The sequence below is a fragment of the Tyto alba genome, unplaced genomic scaffold (assembly GCF_018691265.1).
Source record: "Tyto alba isolate M040663 unplaced genomic scaffold, T.alba_DEE_v4.0 Super-Scaffold_20000042, whole genome shotgun sequence".
NCBI lineage: Eukaryota > Metazoa > Chordata > Aves > Strigiformes > Tytonidae > Tyto > Tyto alba.
The window spans coordinates 5,735,975-5,756,505 of record NW_024881293.1 but is presented as its reverse complement, the minus strand read 5'-3'; the positions used below and the strand labels follow the sequence as shown (position 1 = coordinate 5,756,505).

Genomic DNA, 20,531 nt, shown 5'->3' with positions numbered 1-20,531 from the left:
TAGACGGTGTCACCTCGCATTACTGCTGGATACAGAAAGACAAAGGGCAACGGGAGGCGGCAGGCGGGGTACTGGTGGTGGGAGGGAAGGCGAGCATCGCTGGGATGGGCCCTGCTGTGCTGGGGGTGTCCCGGGGCAGTGGGGCAGAGCAGAGCAGCGAGGGGAAGAGCCCACTGTGCGCAGCCTCAGTCCTCCCTCACCCTCTCCCCCACCTTTCGCGGCCGGCGGCACACCTACCCTCCTCGCACGGCCCCATCCTGGCCACCTCGATGCTCTTCTGCTGCTGGCAGGAGGCGACCTGCAGCTCGCAGGGGTTGTCGTAGGCGAGGCCGTCGCTCCCGCAGACCGGGGCGAAGGGCTGCCTCTCGCAGCGCGGGCACACGCACTGCCCTCCCACGCACTTGCTGCCGAAGGAGCACACCGTGCTGCCGCAGGACTCTGCGGGGCGAGAGGGAGGAACCGCAGTGAGACGCTGGAGGGGCCTTTGTAGCCCGCTGGCCAGTGTCACGGAGCTGGGGACCGCTGACGCCACGCCCTGAGAGGCAAGGAGAGAAGCCCTCCTTCCCCAGAACCATTTGGTACTGCTTATTTAAACAGTGCAAAGACTCTGCGACAGACAAGGGCCAGTCCTGAGCATTCCTGATTCCCACCAGCACCCACAAGTGTTGTGTCCAGCAGCTTTTTCTAGAAGACCAGTAAGAAACCCCATTTATTCTCAAGGTGTATTCTGATTTCCGCCTCCTCCTGCTCGCAGTGCCCATGGGGCACTGAGAGTCATCTGTCACACTCGGTCGTTCTTCTCTCCCAAATTTAGAGAGGATTTCCATGCACGGTTCAGCCCTGGAACACGAGACCCAGCTGCACAGGTTTTATGAGGCTCAAAGCATTGCTTTTACTGAAGTAGCTTTTGTCCTAATGAAGAACCTAGGCAGGGCTTTTAATTCATTAAGAAATTAGCACAGACAGTTCCCTGGGCTGGGGAGTGGGGAGGGAACACAAAGATGAATTAACCCCAGGGGATGGAGTGGAGGGAAAGCTGCTGAGATGAACTCTGTGATCAAATGGACCCTTGTTGCCTTCCATTCTGGTGGTAGCTATGAATGTGTTTTTGGGCCAAGTTCTTTGCTTGGCTCAATGGACAGTGGCCCAGTTTCTTTGCCAGTAACAAAGAGGGCAGATACCACCTATGATGCATAGCTGGGGCTAAAAAGAAGCTGCTTGAGAGACTCAACACGCCCAATTCTTGTGAAGCTGAAAGGGAAGAAGACCACACCAGATGAGGTGAATAGCCTCAGGTAGGGTCTCAAAGCGACCAGCCAGGAACTGCAACCCGGGGCCAGGCTACTGGGTGCCCCTGGGCAAGCCCTGTTACTCTGGAGCTGATATACTCCCGGGAAGACCCAAAACCAAGAAAGGCACCCGGAGGTGTGCTAGGGAGACTCTCCACGCATCTCAACCCCACGGTTTTTCTGGTGTCTCTCAGGGCTGGCAAACCCACGGGCTCCAAACGACTGGGAAGCTTTAGACAGTCACAGCCAGGCACCTCAGCAGGGCTGGGGTGGCCAGAGGGGCTGAGCATCCGCTCTCCGAAATGCCACCAGCGGGAGCGAGGCGAGGGAAGAAAGGGACCGTGCCAGACTCACTGCAGTCTCCTTGGGCAGCCACCAAAATGTTCGTCTGCTGCGTGCACGCCCGGACGTGGAGCTCGCACTCGCTGCCGTACGTGTTGCCATCTGTGCCGCACACGGGCTGGGAGGAGGCAACGCACTCCGTGGGGCACACGCACCGTCCCGTCTCCGCCTCGCAGATGGCCCCGAACTGGCACTTGCCACAGCGGTCTGCACGGATGAAGAAAACCGGGAGGTTAACACAACAGGGCAGGCAGGCATCGCTGTCTAATGAAGTGCCAGAGCAGAAATAAAACCTTAGTTCAGCCTTCCCCACTAGGTTGAGCCCCTGCAGATGCCCGGAGCAGGAGCCCCAGGGCGCAGTGCAAGGCAAGGAGCCGAGGCAAGGGCTGCAGGAGGAGGGAGAGTCGGGCTCGGAGGCAGAAAGGCAATAACTACTCGTAAAAGCCATCAGGACCAGGAGTAACCATGCTGAAATGTCACGGCAGCTATATGCTGTTACAGCTAAATAGGAGGCGGGAGAGAGCACGGGCCGAGTGCAATTAGGAGTGATAAATCAGCGCCAGCCTTGGGAGGAGGAGCGCAGCACCCCAGGCAGCAAGCAGCCAGCCCCCGGGGGAGAGAGGCGGCCAGGTTCACCCACGGCAAACCAGCCAGGCAGGAGGTGGTCGGTCGGGAAGGGGGATATTGTCTTCACCCCAGTTTTTCAGGGTGCCAGCAGTGCTGGATGCACGTACAGCATCGCAGCGAGTCCCAGCGCCCTGCCACCTCCCCCAGCGGGATATTCAGCCTGCCTGCTGCAAACACACACCCAGCACACGCAGGCTCGGGCCGGCGGAGACGTTTATCTTCGTAATAACTCACTTGCAAAGGAGCTGTCACTCGTTGCAGGAGAGACCAGACTCCAGCCAGCACATCTCCTCTCTCCTGACTCCTGGGTATTTAGTGATTCACGGCTTCATTTTCTCCTTCAGACAAACACCCCTCTTCCCTCCCCGCCACTCAATTCATGAAGAATTTGGCTCAAAGATGGGTTTTCTTATTTTTGCTTTCACACAGCAGCTGCTGCCTTTGCATGGGGGAGGGAAGATGCAACAACCCCCTGCTTGGTTTGTGCAGACTGTTGGCCAGGAGGTTTCTATCTACGGCACAAAGCTTGCAGCCACGCCTGGGCTCTGCACGTTGGGAAAGGGACTGCTCAAGGCAGCCTGTGTGCAGACAAGGGCAGCCCTTTCCTCCACGGCACTCAAGTCCATGTGCCTGACAGCCGACGAAGTATTTCCATCCTTCATTGTTTCTCCTGGAACTGCGTGGAGTTGGAACCAGCATTTTCTTCTGACCTGAATCCCACTGGGCCCTCTGCCATGCTGCAGCAAGGAGCTCCACAGGTTGGAGGGGGTCTTCCTTTTCTGAAGGAAGGGTCTTCCTTTTCTCTGCTGTTTCAAAGCTCTTACAGCTCAGGAGCATGTTCCCCAAGCTGCACAGTGCAGCTCAGCGGGGAAATGACTGTAAGGGATCCAGCCCAGCTTGGACAAGGGCACTGCTATACCGCACACACCAGCCTTAGGTGGAGAAACTGCCTCCTCACACCCAGCCTGAAGGTCAAGGGCAGAAAGACTGTATTTTGAGAAAATCGCTGTGAGCCTAGCCCTACCTGAATACCCCAGCAGATTTTGTCCCAGGAGAACCCAGCTAGCCCGGGGCTGTGCCTGTGTGCCAACACTTTCAGAGTGGCAAAGCCGTGTGGGCACAAAGAGAGAGAGCTCAGAGGTGGAACTGCTGTGTCTGGTCCTCTCTGAGGAAGAGGATGAACCCTGCTCTGTGGGCGAGCTTACTTCATCCTGCACCTCCGACCTGGCCGCCTTCTCTCCAGGGCAGCTTACGGGGTAAGGTCTGGTGGGGAAGGGGACAGTGCAGGCAACAGGGACCAGGCTGGCTTGCACGGGGAGGCAACTCACACTTGCCTTACTCCAAGGCTTTCCCCACTGTCTTGCATCCCTCGGGGAGGAAGGCAGCAGTGGTTTCAGGCTGGTTACTGGATTCTCTCCCCGCATCCCCCCTCCTGCTGAGCCTGCTTTGTTTGTAACCCTCCAGACAGCAGGAAAAGGAGCCCCGCAGGCAGCAGCCACCACACGCCATGTCACGCTATGGCAGGTTTCCTGACACACCAAAACAGGCAACGCGGGAGCTGAACGGGCTCTCTCCTGCCCTCCTGGCTTACAAGGCAGCAAGCAAAGCACAAAAACAACCCCACAGCCCTCTCTGCCCGTAGCCAGGGCTGCATTCGTGCCTCAGACACCGCCTGCTCCCAAGGCTGTGGAGGAGCAACCCCCAGGGATCGGCTCTTACCGCAGGGCCCTTTGTGCTTCACTTTGATCTCTCTCTTGAGGACACAGGCCATGGAGTCGAGCTCGCAGGGGTTGCCGTAGGTGCGGTTGTCGGTGCCGCACACGGGGTCGTAGCGGCCCTGGCACACTTGCTGGCACTCGCACACGGCCTCCTGGTTCTTCACCACACACGTGGCCCCGAAGGTGCACTCCACGCTCAGGCACGGGCTGGGGGTGCCCAGGTCTGCAGAGGGGACAGGAGAGAAAGGCACCCGGGTCTCAGTCTGCTGCTTCCCCGGCTCCCCGCGCTCAGCAGTGCATGCCAGCATCCCCACGCCTGCCTCCCCCAAGCCGTGGCAAATGCACAGAGCTCCTGGCCTTGGCACCAGCCCAGCCCCTGCACCCTCCATGCCACCCCGACATGCCCAGCTCAGCATCTTCCCCATGCTTGGCAGAGGTTAGGGATGGGAAGCAGGCACAAGATCTTCTCCCTGCACGCCATGAACAGGACTCCTGCCTCGTCTCCTCCATCCCATCCCCATCCCAGCTACATTCCGCCCCAAGGGGCCGGCCAGAAGTAGGATCAGCCCGGCAGGTTTCTGCACCAAACCCTGATGTCTGGGTCTCCCCCAGCAGCTCACAGCCAGCATCAAGAACAAGCATCATGTGCTGAGAGAGGGCAATGCAGACGAAAGCCCCTCGGTGCCAGGAGGGGAGCTGGCATTTCTTTTCCCGGGCAGCATTAATGCCATGAGCCTGCCTGCGAAGTCGGATCTGAGTGACCAGCTCTGTGGCAGTGGGAGGGCAGGAGGCAGCAGTGAGCCCTCCTCAGCACGGGGCTTGGTGCCTCCAGGACACTCGCCACATCGTCACGCAGTACCTGGCACCGGCCGCCGAACCCTCAGTAGCCAAAAAGCTCACACAGGGATAGTTCCCTTCACTGAGGCCTCGCATCCTCAGAATCACACTGTCCCCTGAGCAGCTCATCCTCATACCCCGTGGCAATACCCAGGAAGACCTGGCTGGAGATGACGCTTGCATTTGGATGCTCCACACAGCCTGTATCTCTCCTCTCCCCAGCAGTTCAGCTCCCTGCCCCTCCTCTCGCAGGCTGGTGTCAGAAAGGCCAGGGAGCTGCTGTGCAGCAGGACGGAGAGACCTGACGTCCTTGCTTCAGCCCAGTCCTCAGGCATCTGGCTCCAGAAACAGAGCCCTGAGGCTCCCTGGGGATGGGTAATGCCCCACAGCACGGGTTGCAGGCTGAGAGGCAGCAGTCCCCCTTGCTCACAAGCTGGAGCTGCTTAATCAAAGCCAGCTGAGCCGGTGGCACCTTCCCTGCAAGATGCCCGGCAGCAATGAGGTAAGCAGCCAGCTCTAACGGTGACAGCAAAGAGAAAAGGCTGCATCCGACTCCCTGGTACAGCCCTGCAGTTCCACCCTGCTTGCTGCAGGCAGGCATGCCCGCTCCAGAATGCCCTCCACCATCCAGAAGCCAAGACAGGCAGCTAAAAGGCAGGACGGGCCACGCTGCTGGGGAGAGAGAGACCCAGCACTGCCCAGACACCCCTTCTTGTGACTCAAAACAAGAGCCCTGAGGACCTGGGTCAAGGAAAGGACACAGATTTCACCCGTGCTGAACACTCACAAGGACACACGAGACAAAACGGACGTGGGGAACAGACAACATGGCTGAGACGAGACGGATGCAACAGGCAGACGTGGCACAGCCCCACCAACACCAAACAGCGAGGCAGGCACGGGGCTGGCGTGCAGGGAGAAAAGACAAAGCCCTCCCAAGCCTTCTGGCATGGCACAGGGCATGGGACAACACCTCCATTTTCCTCCCCTGCTAGGACCAAGGTGGCATATCTGCAGAGCAAGAGCAAGGCTTGAGCCCTCAGGAGGCTGGCTGCATGCTGGCAACCGGCGAGAAAACAGCCCGTAGCAATGGCACAGGCAAGGCTGAACTTTGGATTTGGCTCTCGGGGAAGCACCTACCAAGTTTAAACTTCGAGCCACGGGTCTGCAGAGGAACAGGGAAGAGGGGGACAGTTCAGGCATATGGCCGCTGTGTCAACCCAGCCTTTTCAACTGTCCACAACTTCCCTGCAGCTGAAGTTTTTGAGCAGTTCTCAAAGACCAGGAACCGCTCCCTGCTGCGCTTAGCCCTGTGATGCTGCTCACAGCTCCTGCTTGCGTTTCGCTTTTTTAAAAACAACATCTGCAACATAATCATGTCCACCAAACACACAGAGACACGTGCTTGCATGGAGAAGGCACCTTTGCTGGACACAATTAGGCAGTAAGGATGCAACAAGCTAGGCACGAAGGAAATACACTGGCTCATTTGAAATCTAAATACACACTCCTGCCTTGGGGAGCGAGGGAGCAGTGAGTGAGAGTGCAGGGAGGTGCCAGGCCTGATGGAGAACGCTGCCCTGCCATTCCTCGCCCTTCTTAAGCAGGCAAACCTGCAGAGATGCAGCACATGAAGTTCCTTCACAGCCTGGATCTCAGGCTGTGAAATTTCACACACAGCCTTGGGCACCTGAAGACGTCAATGGGGGTTTTGGCACCAATTCTGATGTGGGTGGATAATGAGGACCTAACTAAGCAAGGACCTTAAGCTGTGCTACAGTCAAGACCTGCTTTGATTCCTGGCCCTTCTCCATCTTGCAGGCAGGGAAACTGAGGCACGGAGCAAGCAAAATGGTTATTCTGCACCCTGGCTGATTCAAGGGCATGATCCCTTATCTGCTGCCGAGCTTTGCAGAGAGCTAACCAAGCCCTGGGACCTGGGGACACTGAGCTCTCCTGCAAGCCCTGCCTGCAGGTAGCTATGGAGAAGAGGCTCTGAAGTTGCTTTGTAACCCATCACGCCCCATCCATCTGTGCCCATGACCCCCAGTGGGGCTCCAGCACCAGCTCCACAGGGACATAGGGGTGTATTCCTAGGGAAGAACCACACCTGAGCACAGACAGCTTCTCGATGCTTCCAAAAGGCACATGGTGCTTTGCTGGGCACCGGGGAGGGGAGCTGCAAGCCCTGCAGAGCCCCTGCCCACTGAACTTGAACAGAGAAGCGTGACACACACTATGGAGAGCAAAGGGACAAGCATCACAGTCCCAGGCAGGCAAAAGTCTCTGGGAAGGAGGAGGTGGGGAAGAAAGGGGGGTTAGTTGGGAGCAAAAGGAGAGGTAAGATCAACCAGGAGCAGTCCAGACTGAGGTATCAGCCGAAGAGGGGCTTGCTAAGGAGTGGGGGGCTGACAGCACCCACCTCTGCTCCCACTCTCATTTACCTCGAAGGGTCAAGCCACAGCAAGCATCGGACAAGACCCCGCTGCACTGCAAGGCATTTCCATTCCAGCGGGAAGTGTGTGGGGAGAGGGATGGGAGCAAAACCAGGACAACCTCTCCATCCCAGGGGCTCTCAAGCAAAACTAGAGAGGTGGGGAGCAGTGAGAAGAGGCCAGGACTGTCACTGGCTACGGAGAAGGGGAGAAAGCCGACCTCCTAGCAGAGATGTCCGGGTAGGGAGCAGAAGGGTGCTGCGAGGACACAATTCCTTCCTCCAAACAGGCAACACTGTAAAACACAAGACAGACGAAAAAAGGAAAGAGAGAGAGAGCGGAGGGACAAAGAGGGTAGGGAGGGAGAGCAGAGAGAGGCAGGGAGGAAAAGACAGATGCAACTACAGACACCTTCCCTCCACATTGGTCTCATCCCATCCCTTCTTTCTCAACTACACCATCACAGTGTCAAAGCAAAAAAGGACTACAAACAAGGCCTGGACTGTTTTGTTTGGCTTTGCCTCCTTTGCCTTCCTGCTGGAAAAGACAGCAGCAGAGCTTAGAGTTCCTTAGACAGGTATGTGTGAGAGATTAAAACACTGTGACCGCACTAATGGCCTCCTGTCTTTCATTTCTTTTCCTTCCCCAGCTCCGTGTGTCTCCTGCATCCTCAGAGCACAGAGGCAGGGCTGAACTTTCCACGCTGCCCACCCCGGGTGCTGGATGCAGAACAGAGCCTGTAGCTCCTTCAGCCCCCAGTCTCACCCACCGCTGTGTGTCCCACCCTGCAGCCCAGGAAGCCAGCCAGGACAGGAGTTAGCACCACCAGCACTGCTCATGCTGAGAAGAACCTGTCTTGACACACAGGGCTGGCGAGCAACACCACCACCCCGTCCCCATTTCTAAATCGGTTTCCTATCTCACATCGAGTCTCAACTGGTGACACGCGGAGGGACGTGCTTTCTTTCCCAAGGGCAGCACTGAGCTCGGAGAGAAGATGTTTTCCTAAGCTGATGGGGAGGCCAAAGGCTTGCCCACACCTCGTGGTGATTTGCTACAGGGCTGCCTGGAGCTGTCACGTGGACTTTGAAATCCAAGGCTTTGGCAGACAGAGCCCCAGCTTCAATTTACTTCCCCCAGATTATGAGCTTTGTTCGCTCCTACCCCACAAGGATCCTGAAAGCAGATGTGCGCATCTGCTGTTCTCGCCTGGAGGAAGAGAAGTTGGGGGGAAGCTAAAATAAAAGAGAATAAGATGGAGAAAGGAATGGCAGGTGCATAGGGACCCTATCCTATTGTCCACTGGCCTCATTCCACTGAACACAGTGGAAATGATGCGCGTTTGACCGCAGGGTGAGTAGCAGCACGAGCTCTCTGCTCGCCCTAGAAATTTGGGAAACCTTAGCGCAAGGGCCTGGCTCTAAAGAAGGTACAGGGAAGGGTTTGCAGAGAGCCCAGGGCACCAGGGCCTGGCCACCCAGCTGCAAACCAGCTTCTGGTTGTGATCCAGCTCCCCACGGCCCGGGGAGACAGAGGACAGAAAGGTGCCTCTGTTTGCCCTCCCTGTAGGGAAAATTGGGGAACTGACTGCTAACGTCGAACCACCAGAACCACAGTGAAAGGGACGATTAAAAATAACCGTTGTGATTATACTGAGTGTGATTTTGGGAGCCTGGCAAACAGTTTTCAAGCAGCTGGGCCTGGCAGCAGTAAAAACCCACTGCAGGAGCACAAAGCCAAAAAAACAGATCCGCAGCGTGGGGCCTAATTTCCAAGTACTTCAGAAGGTTTGATACAGCTGATACCTTATAAAACGTCAGCTTAAAATAATAGGACACAGTTCTAGATCTAGTAAAAACCAATTTGAGCTGAAATGAACAGTCCTTCCAACTCACGCAAATCAATCCGGTGACCGTGTTTTAACCTCCTTCTTTTTCTGCACAATAATTTTAAAACTGGACATTCCCAAGATCCTGGGGACCCGAAGCCCCGTCCTATCGCATACGCCTGAAAAAGTGTCCATTGGAAAGGTCAAAAGCTTCTCCCAGAGACGAGACAAAGACACGGCGAGACCTCCAGAGAGCGGGCACGCTGGGAAGAGTTCCTTACGGAGAGTACCTGGAGCTGAGAGAAGCAGGCAGGCATGGAGGGGGAAGCATGGAAGGAGCTTGGGGACTGGCACTACCCTGGGGAGGAGGAATGAATGGCTGCACGGGAACTGCGTGGTGACAAATGTGCGCCTGGCTGTGGCGGTGAATGAGAGAAACCAGGACATCACAGACACTTCGGTATCGTTTAAACACAAACGATTCTTCCCTGTGTTACGGAGCACATCAGACAGAGACAAGACCAAGGAGGAACGCATGCATGCACACACACACACACACACACACACACACACACACAGAGGAGGCCGCCTGGAAGGAAAAAGAACAGGGAGGAACAGATATTGAGGGTTTGTCGGCCACAGACTGAAGAGAGCCTGCTCAGGCGGTGGGAACCCGCTCACAACTTACCTGCAGCTTGCCAGCATCAAGGCGAGCACCGCTGCCTGCACGGAAGGGACTGACTGGGCTTAAAGTGGCTGCTGGGGCTGGGAAGCGAGAGGTGTGGGGGTACCAGTTTTCCCACGGGCAACCAGCCCGGCGGCACCAGTGCTTACCACAGGGTCCGCTGTGCTTCACTGGGATGGCAGCCTTCTGGTGGCACTCGGCTTTCTGGCGCTCGCAGTCGTTGCTGTAGGTCCGGCTGTCCCGGGCGCAGACGGGTCGGTAAGCACCGTCGCAGGCGATGCGGTCACAGGAACAGCGCGCGGTGCCGCGGCGGTTCAGGCAGACGGCGTTGAACTTGCACTCATCCTTGCATTTGTCTGGGGGGAGAGAGGGCAGCACCGCTCGCACACGCCACGGGGACGGGGGGGAAGGGGGCAGTCTGGAGGTCAGGAACCTGAACGCTCCCACTCCCCGGGAAGCAGAGAGGTACTTACCCTGATGCTGGCACTGCCCGGAACGCACCTTCTGGATTTCCAGTCCCCGGATGGCCCCCGAGCGCCCCATCACGCACTCGTTGTCGTAAGTCACCCCGTCGTCACCGCACACGAGCTCTCTCTTTGGGGGGCAGTTCTCGGGGCGGGAGAGCAGGTCCACCCTCCGGGTGCGGGGGTTCACCCGGCAAACACGGTTCATGTCGTTGAGGACACCTTTACAAGGGTCTGTACGTGGAAACAAAGCAGATGGTTAGGCACACTCACACCCTGCCCAGAGAGGTGCCGCCCGGCCTGCCCTCCTCCCTCCCAGTTGGCCCCGAGAGCCCCCGCACCCTCCCCAGTGTCACTCGGCGTGTGCTGGTCTCTCTTCCTCAACACTGGACATCCGCAGGGCTCTGCACGCATAAGGACCCGTTGTTTTACTGAGCTGCACACACTGAGGACACACACCCTTTCCAAAGTGACTGCTGGATGGGATGAGTTCTGCCTTTTTTTCCCATCCTGAGCTGCCTTCACTCCCCTCTGTCCAGGGCACAGGGCTCTTTCCCCCAACCCAGGGGAACCACAGGAGCCCAAGGGGCATTCGCTGGGCACTGCAAGATCCTTGATGCTCTCATCCCACTCCTCCCAATCTCCCTCCCCGTCTTCCCAAAGTGCTGGAAGAGCCCTGAAGGCAGCCAGGGCCACACGCTGCCTTGCCCCCACTGCTCTAATCTCGGTTTATCTGGATCACCCTCTCTGATGAGCTGAGCTCACATTAGCATACCAAAGACCTGGGCCAAGCAGGTGCTGCCTGTTCACTAATCCCTACTCTAGCCCTAGGTTTTTCTCTTCCTTGCCAAGCTGGGTACCTGGAGAGTGCTGATTCATTGTCTGCAACAGCAGAAACACGATCGAATGTTTCCACCCCTTTAATCCTACTTGTCTGAAACCCCTGCGTTGACCACAGTCCCAGGCTGACAGCGGGGAGGAAACAATGCAGTACCCTGTTTCCCCAGCCTCTCACAAACAGGCGAGGGACCTGGAGAAGGCTGGCCTAGGACAGGGTCACAGCTGAAGCCTTTTCCTTTGTCCGTTTTAGCATGTGCAGTAATCATGGAAACGAAGCAGACCAAGGAGCTCCCACAGGACCTACCCAATTCACCTCCCATTCCCCCTCCAGCAAGAGCTGCCCGTGCTTGCTGCTGCCCTGCAGTCACGCCAGCAGCCAGCCAGGGATGTGTTACCTCCTCGGAGGCCTCTAAAACCCCAACAAAATCACAAGAACACCATGTGTGGACTCGGGGAGCTGTGGGTAAACAAGGCTGCTGTAGCAGGGCAGGGATGTAGTATAGTTGAGGGGGCAGGGACCTGCACCAGAGGGGTTGGGGATGAGGCAGGGGCACAGACATAGCTCAGGGACTGCATGATGAGGATATCTGAGATGTGCTCTGCCTGCACTGCTCATCCCTGCTCTCCCCCTTACCTTGCAATACATCCTCAAGCCCCACAGCACACCCAATAGAGTCCAAATACCTCCAAGCATTTTCGGGTTCTACACCCTGGTTGCTCAACCCACCCTGCCCGAGTTTCTGCTGATGCCCAGCTAAACTCAGAAGGACCTCAAAGGAGCAGTGAGGCTCCAAGCCGATTCTCTGCCCTAGAAACCTGGAGCACCCAGCGTGACATCACCTCTTCCGCACCTCCCACTTGCACCCATCTCACCCTACTTGGGACTGAGCAGTGAAAGCGCAATTAAAGCTCTTCCAAGTTTGCAGCCTGCCCAAACACACTCTCACACTCCTTCCCCCCGGGGACAAACACTGGTCTGGCACGTGTCCTGGCTGATCTCATGGTTTTCCTAATGAATACAGTCGCTTTTAATTACAAGTATCCAACAGCCAAAGAGGAAGCCATCCTCGGAGTGGCAGGGCTGTGTCAGAGCTCTGGGATCTGTGCCTGTCGGGCTTCTTTAATTAGAGGGAGCTGCCTGCTCGGGAGCCCCAGGACACCGGCTAGCAGCCGGCTTCTTGCCAAAAGCAGTAGCCGGGGGACTCCAGCCAGGGGAAACAGCAGGAGGGAAAGGAGGTAGCACAGATGTTGTAACCACTCACTAGGTCAGTGGGTCCCGAGCAGAAACACCCACAGACAAACGCCGCGGGGGAAGCGCTGGCTTGGTCTGGCTTTTAGAAGCCATCACCCACAGACTGACCTGTTTTCTGCCCAGCCTGCGTTTTTGAGCAAGTGTGCGGGAAAGTTTTTCTCTCCCAACCCTCGCCATTTCCCTCTGGCTTGCCCTCAAGGCTCCTGACACAGTGGGAAGTGTTTTTAAAGCAATACCCCCGGGGTGGAGCGGAGCGGGGGAGAGGGGACACACACACTCACCGCAGGCGCCGTCGAACTTCTTGAAAACGTTCTCCTGCTTGTCGCAGGCGTGCTTGTTGAGGTCGCACTCGCTGCGGTAGTCTTTGCCGTCGCTGCCGCACACCGTGCCCTCGGGCACGCCGCTGCAGGACAACGGGCAGACGCACTTGGCCGACTGGCCGTCGGGGGAGCGGACGCACGTGCTGCCGAAGCTGCAGGTCACCTCTGCGCAGGGGTCCTTGGAGCCTGCGGGAGAGAGGAAGGGGGGCATGGCACAGACGTGAGCACGGCGGACCCGCGCGCCCCTCTCCCGGGACAAAGAAACCCGACACACCACAATATCCCCCCTAAAAACCCCCACACCCTCCGAGTGCCCCAAACCACACGCGGTGGCGATGGATGTCCTTCCGTCAGCGCCACAGCCCTGGTCCTGAGCGGCGAGCTCACCCGCCCCGGTGCCCGCGGAGGCAGGCAGCATGGCGGGGCTGGAGGATCAGCCCCGAACCCATGGCACGCGAGGAAAGGAGCTCGTTCCCCACCTGGCACTTCAGGCAGAGCCCCTCCTCTCTAAACCTCTCAGCCTCACTGCTGCGAGCTCCCTTCCCTGCACATGCTCTCCAAGAGCCTCTTGCTTCAGCAAACGAGCAAAACAAGGGTCCTTACAGCACCTCCTGCAAACCGCAATTAGAGGAAGAGTTCAAGGAGCAATTTCCTCACTGGCAGGGAAGGGCCAAAATTTATTTGCCAGCTTATTTTGCCTTTTTTTGTCACTTTCTTATGATTATTATTTTAAATAAATCACTCAGCACTCTCTCCCCTCTGACAAGAGCCCCAGCAGGAGCGCCGGGTGCAGATTTATTGCAAGCCAGAGCGCCGCATGAGAGAAAGGTCAAGTTAATTTACTCGGAGACGAGGAGACCGGGGTCTCATTTATGCAGCTCCTTGCTCACAGCTGGTGAATGCCAGGCTGGGGAAGGGCTTTCATCAGCCCACCCAGCCTGTGCATACCCCCGGTCCCTCCAAACTCCAACGTCTAACCGCGGCAGATGTGGCCGCTCTGGGGAGTCGCTGGGCTGCCTTTGGCCATCAGATTACCGGCTTATTGAACTCTTGACGATCACCAAGGCAGAGCTGGTGATGCTCTCTGTGTCCCTTCCCCTCAGGGCTGTCTCCATCCCCCAGGACTTCACCAGCACACACCACAGGAGCTCAGGACAAGCCTCCCTGGCCTCACACGGTCGCCTCCGGAGAGCCTGCCCTCGCACTCACCGCACGGTCCCTTGCTGATGACTTTGATCCGCCTCTGTTGGTTGCACTGGGCCTTCTCCAGCTCACACTCGTTGCTGTAGGTGGAATAATCGGAGCCGCAGACAGGGGCCACCACGACGGGGCAAGCCGTCTTCTTGCAGACGCAGGAGGCCTGCGAAGGGTCGGCGGGGCTCCTCTCGCACACCGCCCCGAACCCGCACAGCATCCCTCGGCACGCTGCGGGCACAGACACGGAGGCAGAGGTGAGCTGTGGCTGCTCCCCTAAGAACGGGAGGGGTGCAGACCAGCACCCGGGTCCAGGCACCCACCCGTGCCTCCCCTCTCCCCCCTGGCAGAGCTCCTCACATCACCCAGGCTCGGGGAAGGGCTGCAGCTCTCCGGGGGACCAGGACTGCAAGGCCAGTGCCAGCGAGAGGAGGATGCTCTACTGTGCTGGGTTTCTGTGGCACAGGTGGGGTTTTTTTTGGTAGCGGGGAAGGGGGCTACAGTGATGGCCCCTGCGAGAAGCTTCTTGAAGCTCCCCCGGCTCCAAGTCAGACCCACCTCTGGCCAGAGCTGAGCTAACCAGTGATGGTGGCTACACCTCTGCGATAACGTATTTAAGAAAGGGAACCTGAGAGGGGATTGGGACTTGTGAGGAGGAGTTATGAGAAGGACAGACACTGAGGTCAATGGAAGAAAGGAGAAGGATGTGGGGGAGTTATGCCAGAGCAGAGACCCCTGTATCCCGTGGGGAGACGGCTTCTCCCTGTCCCACCTTGTCTGTTAAGTGTTGTCTTTGTTAGCATTTGAATTAAAGTGATGTTTTCTTTTCTTCCCCTACCGAGTCTGTCTTTTGCCTGTGACCATAATGGGTGAGCTGCCCCTTCCCTGTCCTTAGATGGATTCTTTTGAGTCATTTCTGCTTCACATTCTCCTTCCCATTCCTGACGGGTTAAGGAGTGAGTGGGTGGCTGCGTGGTGCTCTGGGCTCAAACCACGACATCTAGGCACAGCAAAGGTCCTTCCCTGGCGAGGATGCCATCATCCCTGTGTGCTGCTTCTCACTGCCTGCCAGGAACCAGGTCTTCTCCAGGTCCTTGGGTCCTTCTCCAGGGATGCCAACATCGGCAGAGCCGCCCACCCCAAGGCCAAGCTCCCAAGAACAAGGCTCTGCCCAGGACAGCACGGGAACGGCACGAGGCAGCCAAGCTGAGGGCTGCTGCTCCCCGAACCCCCATCTCCCGCCTGCACCTGGTGCATGGGCATGAAGCAAAGGCACGGGTAACCTCAGTGCCTGCTCCGTCACGCCGGGACCGCGCGGAGCAGACAGCCCAGAGGCCGCGGGGAAGGGCAGCATGGACAGGTAAAGCCTGTGACCCAGAGAAAGCTGCCTCTGAAGGGACGTTGTCCTGGAAGGCAGCACCCCTTTGGCCTTCAGGCACCCCACGACCATCCCCATTGGCTTTACACTCTCCTGAGTGACTAAGCCCTGCTGCCCTTGTCCAAAAGGAGCTAACAAACCCACGGTCAGCCCTCTTGCCTCCTCTGCGCCCCTTCTCACTCCAGGCTTCCCAGTCTGCTTATTGCCAGAGTGAACTGGAGCAAGAAAGGTCTGTCACCAGCTCTGCACCACAGCAGGGAGGTCAAGGCCCAGCTCATGAGCAGGGAGGTGCCTCCAACCCCATCATGGACACGGATGAGCATCCCCAGGGCTCTGGATAGCCCTCGCTGTGCCCAGGGCCCCTTTCCTCAAGCCTTCATGAGTCCTCCACAACACAACGGAGAAGAAAGCATCCCTCACCTGCCCCAGATTGGGACAGATCGTCCCACAGGCACACGCTGCTTTATTCACTGCTGTTTATGCAAAGTGGCCAAATCACGTGGCCAGCGTCTCTCTAAAGGAGATGCACAAATCTCTTTATCTCATCCACTAATCAGAGCAGCCAGCACAGACCAGTTCAGCATCTGAATTGCTAATGTGGTAGGAAACGTAAATTCTTCGCTTGGCGGGAGGGAGGGAGAGCACCGGTACCTCCAGACCCAAGGATCTGCAGGTGAGACAGCGAGAGCAGGAGATGCCAGAGCTGGTGGCCACTGCCCGGGGATGGCCCTGAGCTCACACAGTGCCGGGCAGGGACTGCACACCCCACGCACAGCCCTGCACACCCCTGCACACCCCACGCACACCTCACGGCCCCGCGCTCCCCTCCGCACGCAGCACACGTTAGAAACATAGACTGACCTACATAATGAGAGAAAGGGAAATCATAAAAGGCAAAATAAAATGCTCGACAGCGGCTCATTTACACTTCAATTCCCGGGCATTTGCCTTTGACTGCCTTGAGATTTTGAGCTCATATGCACAGCAACAATGCACCACTAAGAGACTAATATCAAATAAAAAAGAACCCTCTTTCTCTCCTGCCCAATATCTAAAAGCAATTCATCATTTTTATGAAGCGCTCTGGATAGTCTCTCCTACTCTCTCCATTGCTGCTCTTTCTCTCTCTCTCTTTTTTTTTTCTTTTAAAATGCAGAGGAGCTTGTTGAGCTCTGAGATTACAGGGTGCAGAGGAGGTGTGCAAGTGAGGAATGTGAAAATCAGGGCAAGCGTGGATTCATCCCGTCCCCTCAACCTGAGGCACGCGTTTGTGGAACAGAAGTGTAACTGTGTAGTGAATAATCAGCTGCTGGCCATAGGGGAGACAGAGATGGAGCTACTTTAGAGATCAGACCTCGGGAAGGGAAAGGAAGGGAAGGGAGCTGGTGTGCGCAGCAGATTTGGGATGCAGAGCCAGCTTGGAGCAGAGTTCATTCAGGTGCCTGCTCGAAGGTGCCTGCCTTCAGGACATGCCAGCCCAGGTCCAGCAGCACACTTGCAGATAGGGAAACCAAGGTGGGAAGCATGTCCAGGATTTCAAAGTAGGTGACAGTGACAGTTCTCTCCTTTTTTAAGCGCTTCTGTTCTCACCTTTTGCCTCAGAATATGGGAAAGAAGCCTCACAAATCCAATGCAAGAGCTTGCCAAGTGAATGGCTGACCTAGGTCTGGTCCCACCCAAACTGAGAAAGTTTTCAGCAGGACCCATTTCATGGCAGTACCGAGCACTTCATGAACCCTGTCCTAAGAACCCAGCTGCTATTTTCAGGTGCATCTCCTTCCCACCTAGCTCATGCACCAGCGGCACTTCTGCCTTCAGTCCCCTGCCATCCATTTCTCCTCCTAGACCCTGCAGCAGCCAGCCTGCGAACCTGGCAGGAAAAAAGCTTCCAGCCCTGGACAGGACTTCTGAAGAAATTGAAACATTGCTCACGGTCTCAACTCTTCTTCAAAGAAACTTTAAAATTGCTCATTCGGATTTGGAACCAAACTGGGTCTTGTCACCTTTTAAGTGATCCTCCCTGTAATTGTTTTGCCCAGATGTATTTAAGAATCTCTTAATCTGAAGTGATAAAAGCAATGGTAAGTGACAAAAAGACCACTAAGTATTATAAATTATTTGAGTCAAGCCACATCAAGAAAACTGACATTTTATCAGAATTGAAGTTTCAGTCTATCCTTGTCCCCAGAATCATATTTCATAAATGCATTAGGGACATAATAGGCCAAAATGTGAGCAAAAAAGATGATATAAAGGGTATTTATTTATCTCCTGTTCTTCATCAACCAAATGTTGTAAAAGTGAGGTTTTACAACACTGGTGTTTGACAGACACCTTCCCACTCCCTGCCAACAAACTCTGTTCCCAGGAGAGAAGCTTGCACCCCGCGGTGCCTCGGAGCTCATCCCAGCTCGAAGGGATGGTCCAGCTGCCCCATGGATGCCCGGGCAGGATGAGGAGGGGGGGAATGGCAGGGTGCAACCCCCAAACATCGTGCTTGAGTCCTTCCTGCAGACTATGACCCAGCTTCATTGAGTTTCGGTAAACAGGCTGAGAAGCAGACAAAGCAAGGAAGAAAAATGCTTCAAAACAGAAACAAATTGTGACAAGCAAATTGGTTGTTTAAGTTTCTTTCACTTCTAATCATCGCTGGTGCTACTGGTGAAGAAGCCTATTTGTTCACAGCAGTTCATTTTGAAAACTCACCCATCCAGTGCTGGAACGCAGTTGCATGATGCAAGCTCAGAACACCAACAAGAATAAGACAAAATGCCTTAATTCCCCTGCCAGACCCAGGAGATGAAACAGGTTTATTATGCCTGCTAAGATGATTCAACCCAATGAGCTCTGCAAATGATTAAATTCAAAGGGAGCTTCCTTCTTCCCCAACATCTCTCTCTATCTCTTTCTTTCTGTCTTTTACCTGGGAGGACTCAAGAAGTGTAACCATCACTGATGTGGGAGGAATAAAAGGGGAGAATTTAGAAGCAAAAAGAAGAGGCTATCAGCCCCGTTCCAGGGTACTCAGCTACAACCAAGGCTTCACATCCCACACCCCGTGCAGAGCCGCCACAGACAGAAGCTCTTTGTTGGCTGTGGGCAGAAGGCAGCAAAAAGTGAAGCACAAGTGAAGCACTCTTGTCCTAATGCTTCTACATGACAGCCCGAATAAACTCCAGGCAGCAGGTAAAATTTACACAATGCAATGATGTCTTAAATTTGATTCCCGCCAGCGCTGGTGAAGACAGTGCTATGCAAAGCTCCGTTCCCAGAGCCCTGCTCTGCTAGGTGTCAGGCCACGATACAACAAAGGGACCAGCCTTGCCCTCAGGCTCCCATCTGAGCCAAGATGGGGCAGACAGGAGGGCAGAGGTGGTGCTCGCCAGCATGGCAAGGAAATTATCTGCCAGCCCACCCGACCGGGAGAAGCACCAGAGCCCAGGGGCGGGCAAGGGGACCAGGGCTCTGCCTGCTCTATGTCCCTCCAGTGACACCTGTACAACATCACCAGGATAGCAACCACGCATTTCCCTGCCAGTGTACCTTTGACATCACCCAACAGACGGGCCAGGTTGAAACCAAGCCTAAAGCCGGTCTTATCCACAGCAACGCTGCAGCTGGAGGCTTCTGAGCCAGCTCTGACGGATGGACACCTCTGCAAGGCGGACATGGGAAGGCTGTGGTGAACCAGCATCAGCTTGCAACAGATGGAGCCCCCGCTCGGGGTGTTGGAGGCTGCAGCCTATTGTGCCTGTTCCCCGGTTGCAGAGGGGAGGTGGGATCTCAGCACTTGTTCCAAAACTGTGCTTCAAAACTGTCTACAAAGCACACGGCAAGGCTGCGCAGCAAGGTCAGAGAGCAGACTGGATCTGAAGAGAAGCACGGCTCTGGTTAAATCATCCGAGTGCTGCAGAGATGAGGCGCAGCAAGGCATTTGGCAAACAATGAGAGCAGCACTTGTCTGGAGCTGAAAAAAGCTACAGCTAGGAGCTGACCTTTCCCAAACCTCCTGAGCCACTGAAGATGAGGGAGAGAAACAGCTAAAGTGAGGTATCTATACAACACTTGAGCAAGCTGTACAGAACAAAAGGGAGGGATTGGGCTTATTGTAACCATGCTGAATACCAGCCAAGCCTCTCCATGTCTCTTAGCAGCACTGAAACAGAAACAGAATAATAAATAACAATAACAACAACAACAATGATGATAAAAAAGTGCACCTCCTGGAGAGGAGGGGAAAAGCAAAAAGGTGTTGCTACAAATAAATCACGGCACCGTGCTTCCCGCCACAACTGAGTCAGTGTGACTCCGTGGGCAGACAGAGCACTCTCCCCTCCCTCAGCCCTCCCAGGCTGAGCCTGCAAAAGCAAAAAAGGCTTTTGGAAGAGATCAAGGCCAGGGGAAAGACCTGACTGGGTTCAGTGCCTCGGCTCCAGCTCAGATATGCTATGCTCTTGAGACTCTACCTTGCTCCCTGCAGTGACCGAAGGGTTCGGGGTAAAGAGCACAAAGGGGTGTTAATGAGGGTTATCAGGCTAATTGGGGAAGCTGAGGGGCACATGGAAGGGCTTTGGCCTCTCCTACAAATAGTCCAGAGCGGAGGAAGGTCGGGGCACTGCTGCAGCCTGGAGAAGAAGCCACACAGCTCCTGGCCCCGGGGGGGTGGCTCACAGTGTGGGGTGTTCACGGAAAAATGTTGGGGTGAAAGGGGATGGCTCCTCCGAAAAGGCAGCGGGGCAGGGGCACCAGCCTGGCCCAGCAATCAAGCGGCAGAAGCCAGCTAAGGAAATGCCTCCCCCCAGCCTGCCAGTGCTTCTCTGGACCGATGCACGGGAAGCCAGGGTGGGATGCCTGCATCAATGAACCATGAGTGGAGAAAAGGGGGAAAGGAGAGAGATGGCAAGCTGAGAGAAGCCTCTGGGAGCCTGTCTATGCTGGCAGCTGAAACTGGGAAGAGTGAGAGTTGGGGTTGCAGAGTGCTTCTTCCTGCGGTCTGGGCCCAGAGCTGCTGGCACTCATCAGAACCGAGCTGCTCCTGCAGAGAGAACGACTAACCCATCGCACCCAGTGTAAACGCCACCAGTTCAGATCCAAGCCTCCCACCCCATCCGTGACACCTCCTCGGGCAGCCCCTAATTAGCACCAGGAAGGGAGCAGGATGCTTCCCTACCAGGGAAGCTGCTGCCAAGGTTCGGCTCAGCGTTTCCCCGAGCAGGCTGTGCGGGTGCAGGTGGCTGGTGCTCCACGAGTTGCTGCCAGGGCAGATGGCACCAGCTCCACCTCCTCGCGTCCAACAGTGCCTGCAGATGCCCAAAACGGCTG

The 20,531-nt window shown here is 56.2% G+C and overlaps 1 protein-coding gene across 7 annotated transcripts in view; it reads right to left on the bottom strand.

Moving 5' to 3' along the window:
* The window catches only part of AGRN (agrin), a 120,710-nt gene that overhangs the window by 30,364 nt on the left and 69,815 nt on the right, over positions 1 to 20,531 (bottom strand). For all 7 annotated transcript variants that reach the window (XM_033007553.2, XM_033007554.2, XM_033007555.2 and 4 more), the window contains 7 exons: positions 13,847 to 14,062; positions 12,599 to 12,823; positions 10,235 to 10,459; positions 9,911 to 10,117; positions 3,978 to 4,199; positions 1,644 to 1,838; positions 238 to 438 (listed from right to left, as the gene is read on the bottom strand). In XM_033007553.2, coding sequence (XP_032863444.2) covers positions 238 to 438; positions 1,644 to 1,838; positions 3,978 to 4,199; positions 9,911 to 10,117; positions 10,235 to 10,459; positions 12,599 to 12,823; positions 13,847 to 14,062 — 1,491 coding nt within the window. The remainder of the gene's footprint in view (positions 1 to 237; positions 439 to 1,643; positions 1,839 to 3,977; positions 4,200 to 9,910; positions 10,118 to 10,234; positions 10,460 to 12,598; positions 12,824 to 13,846; positions 14,063 to 20,531) is intronic.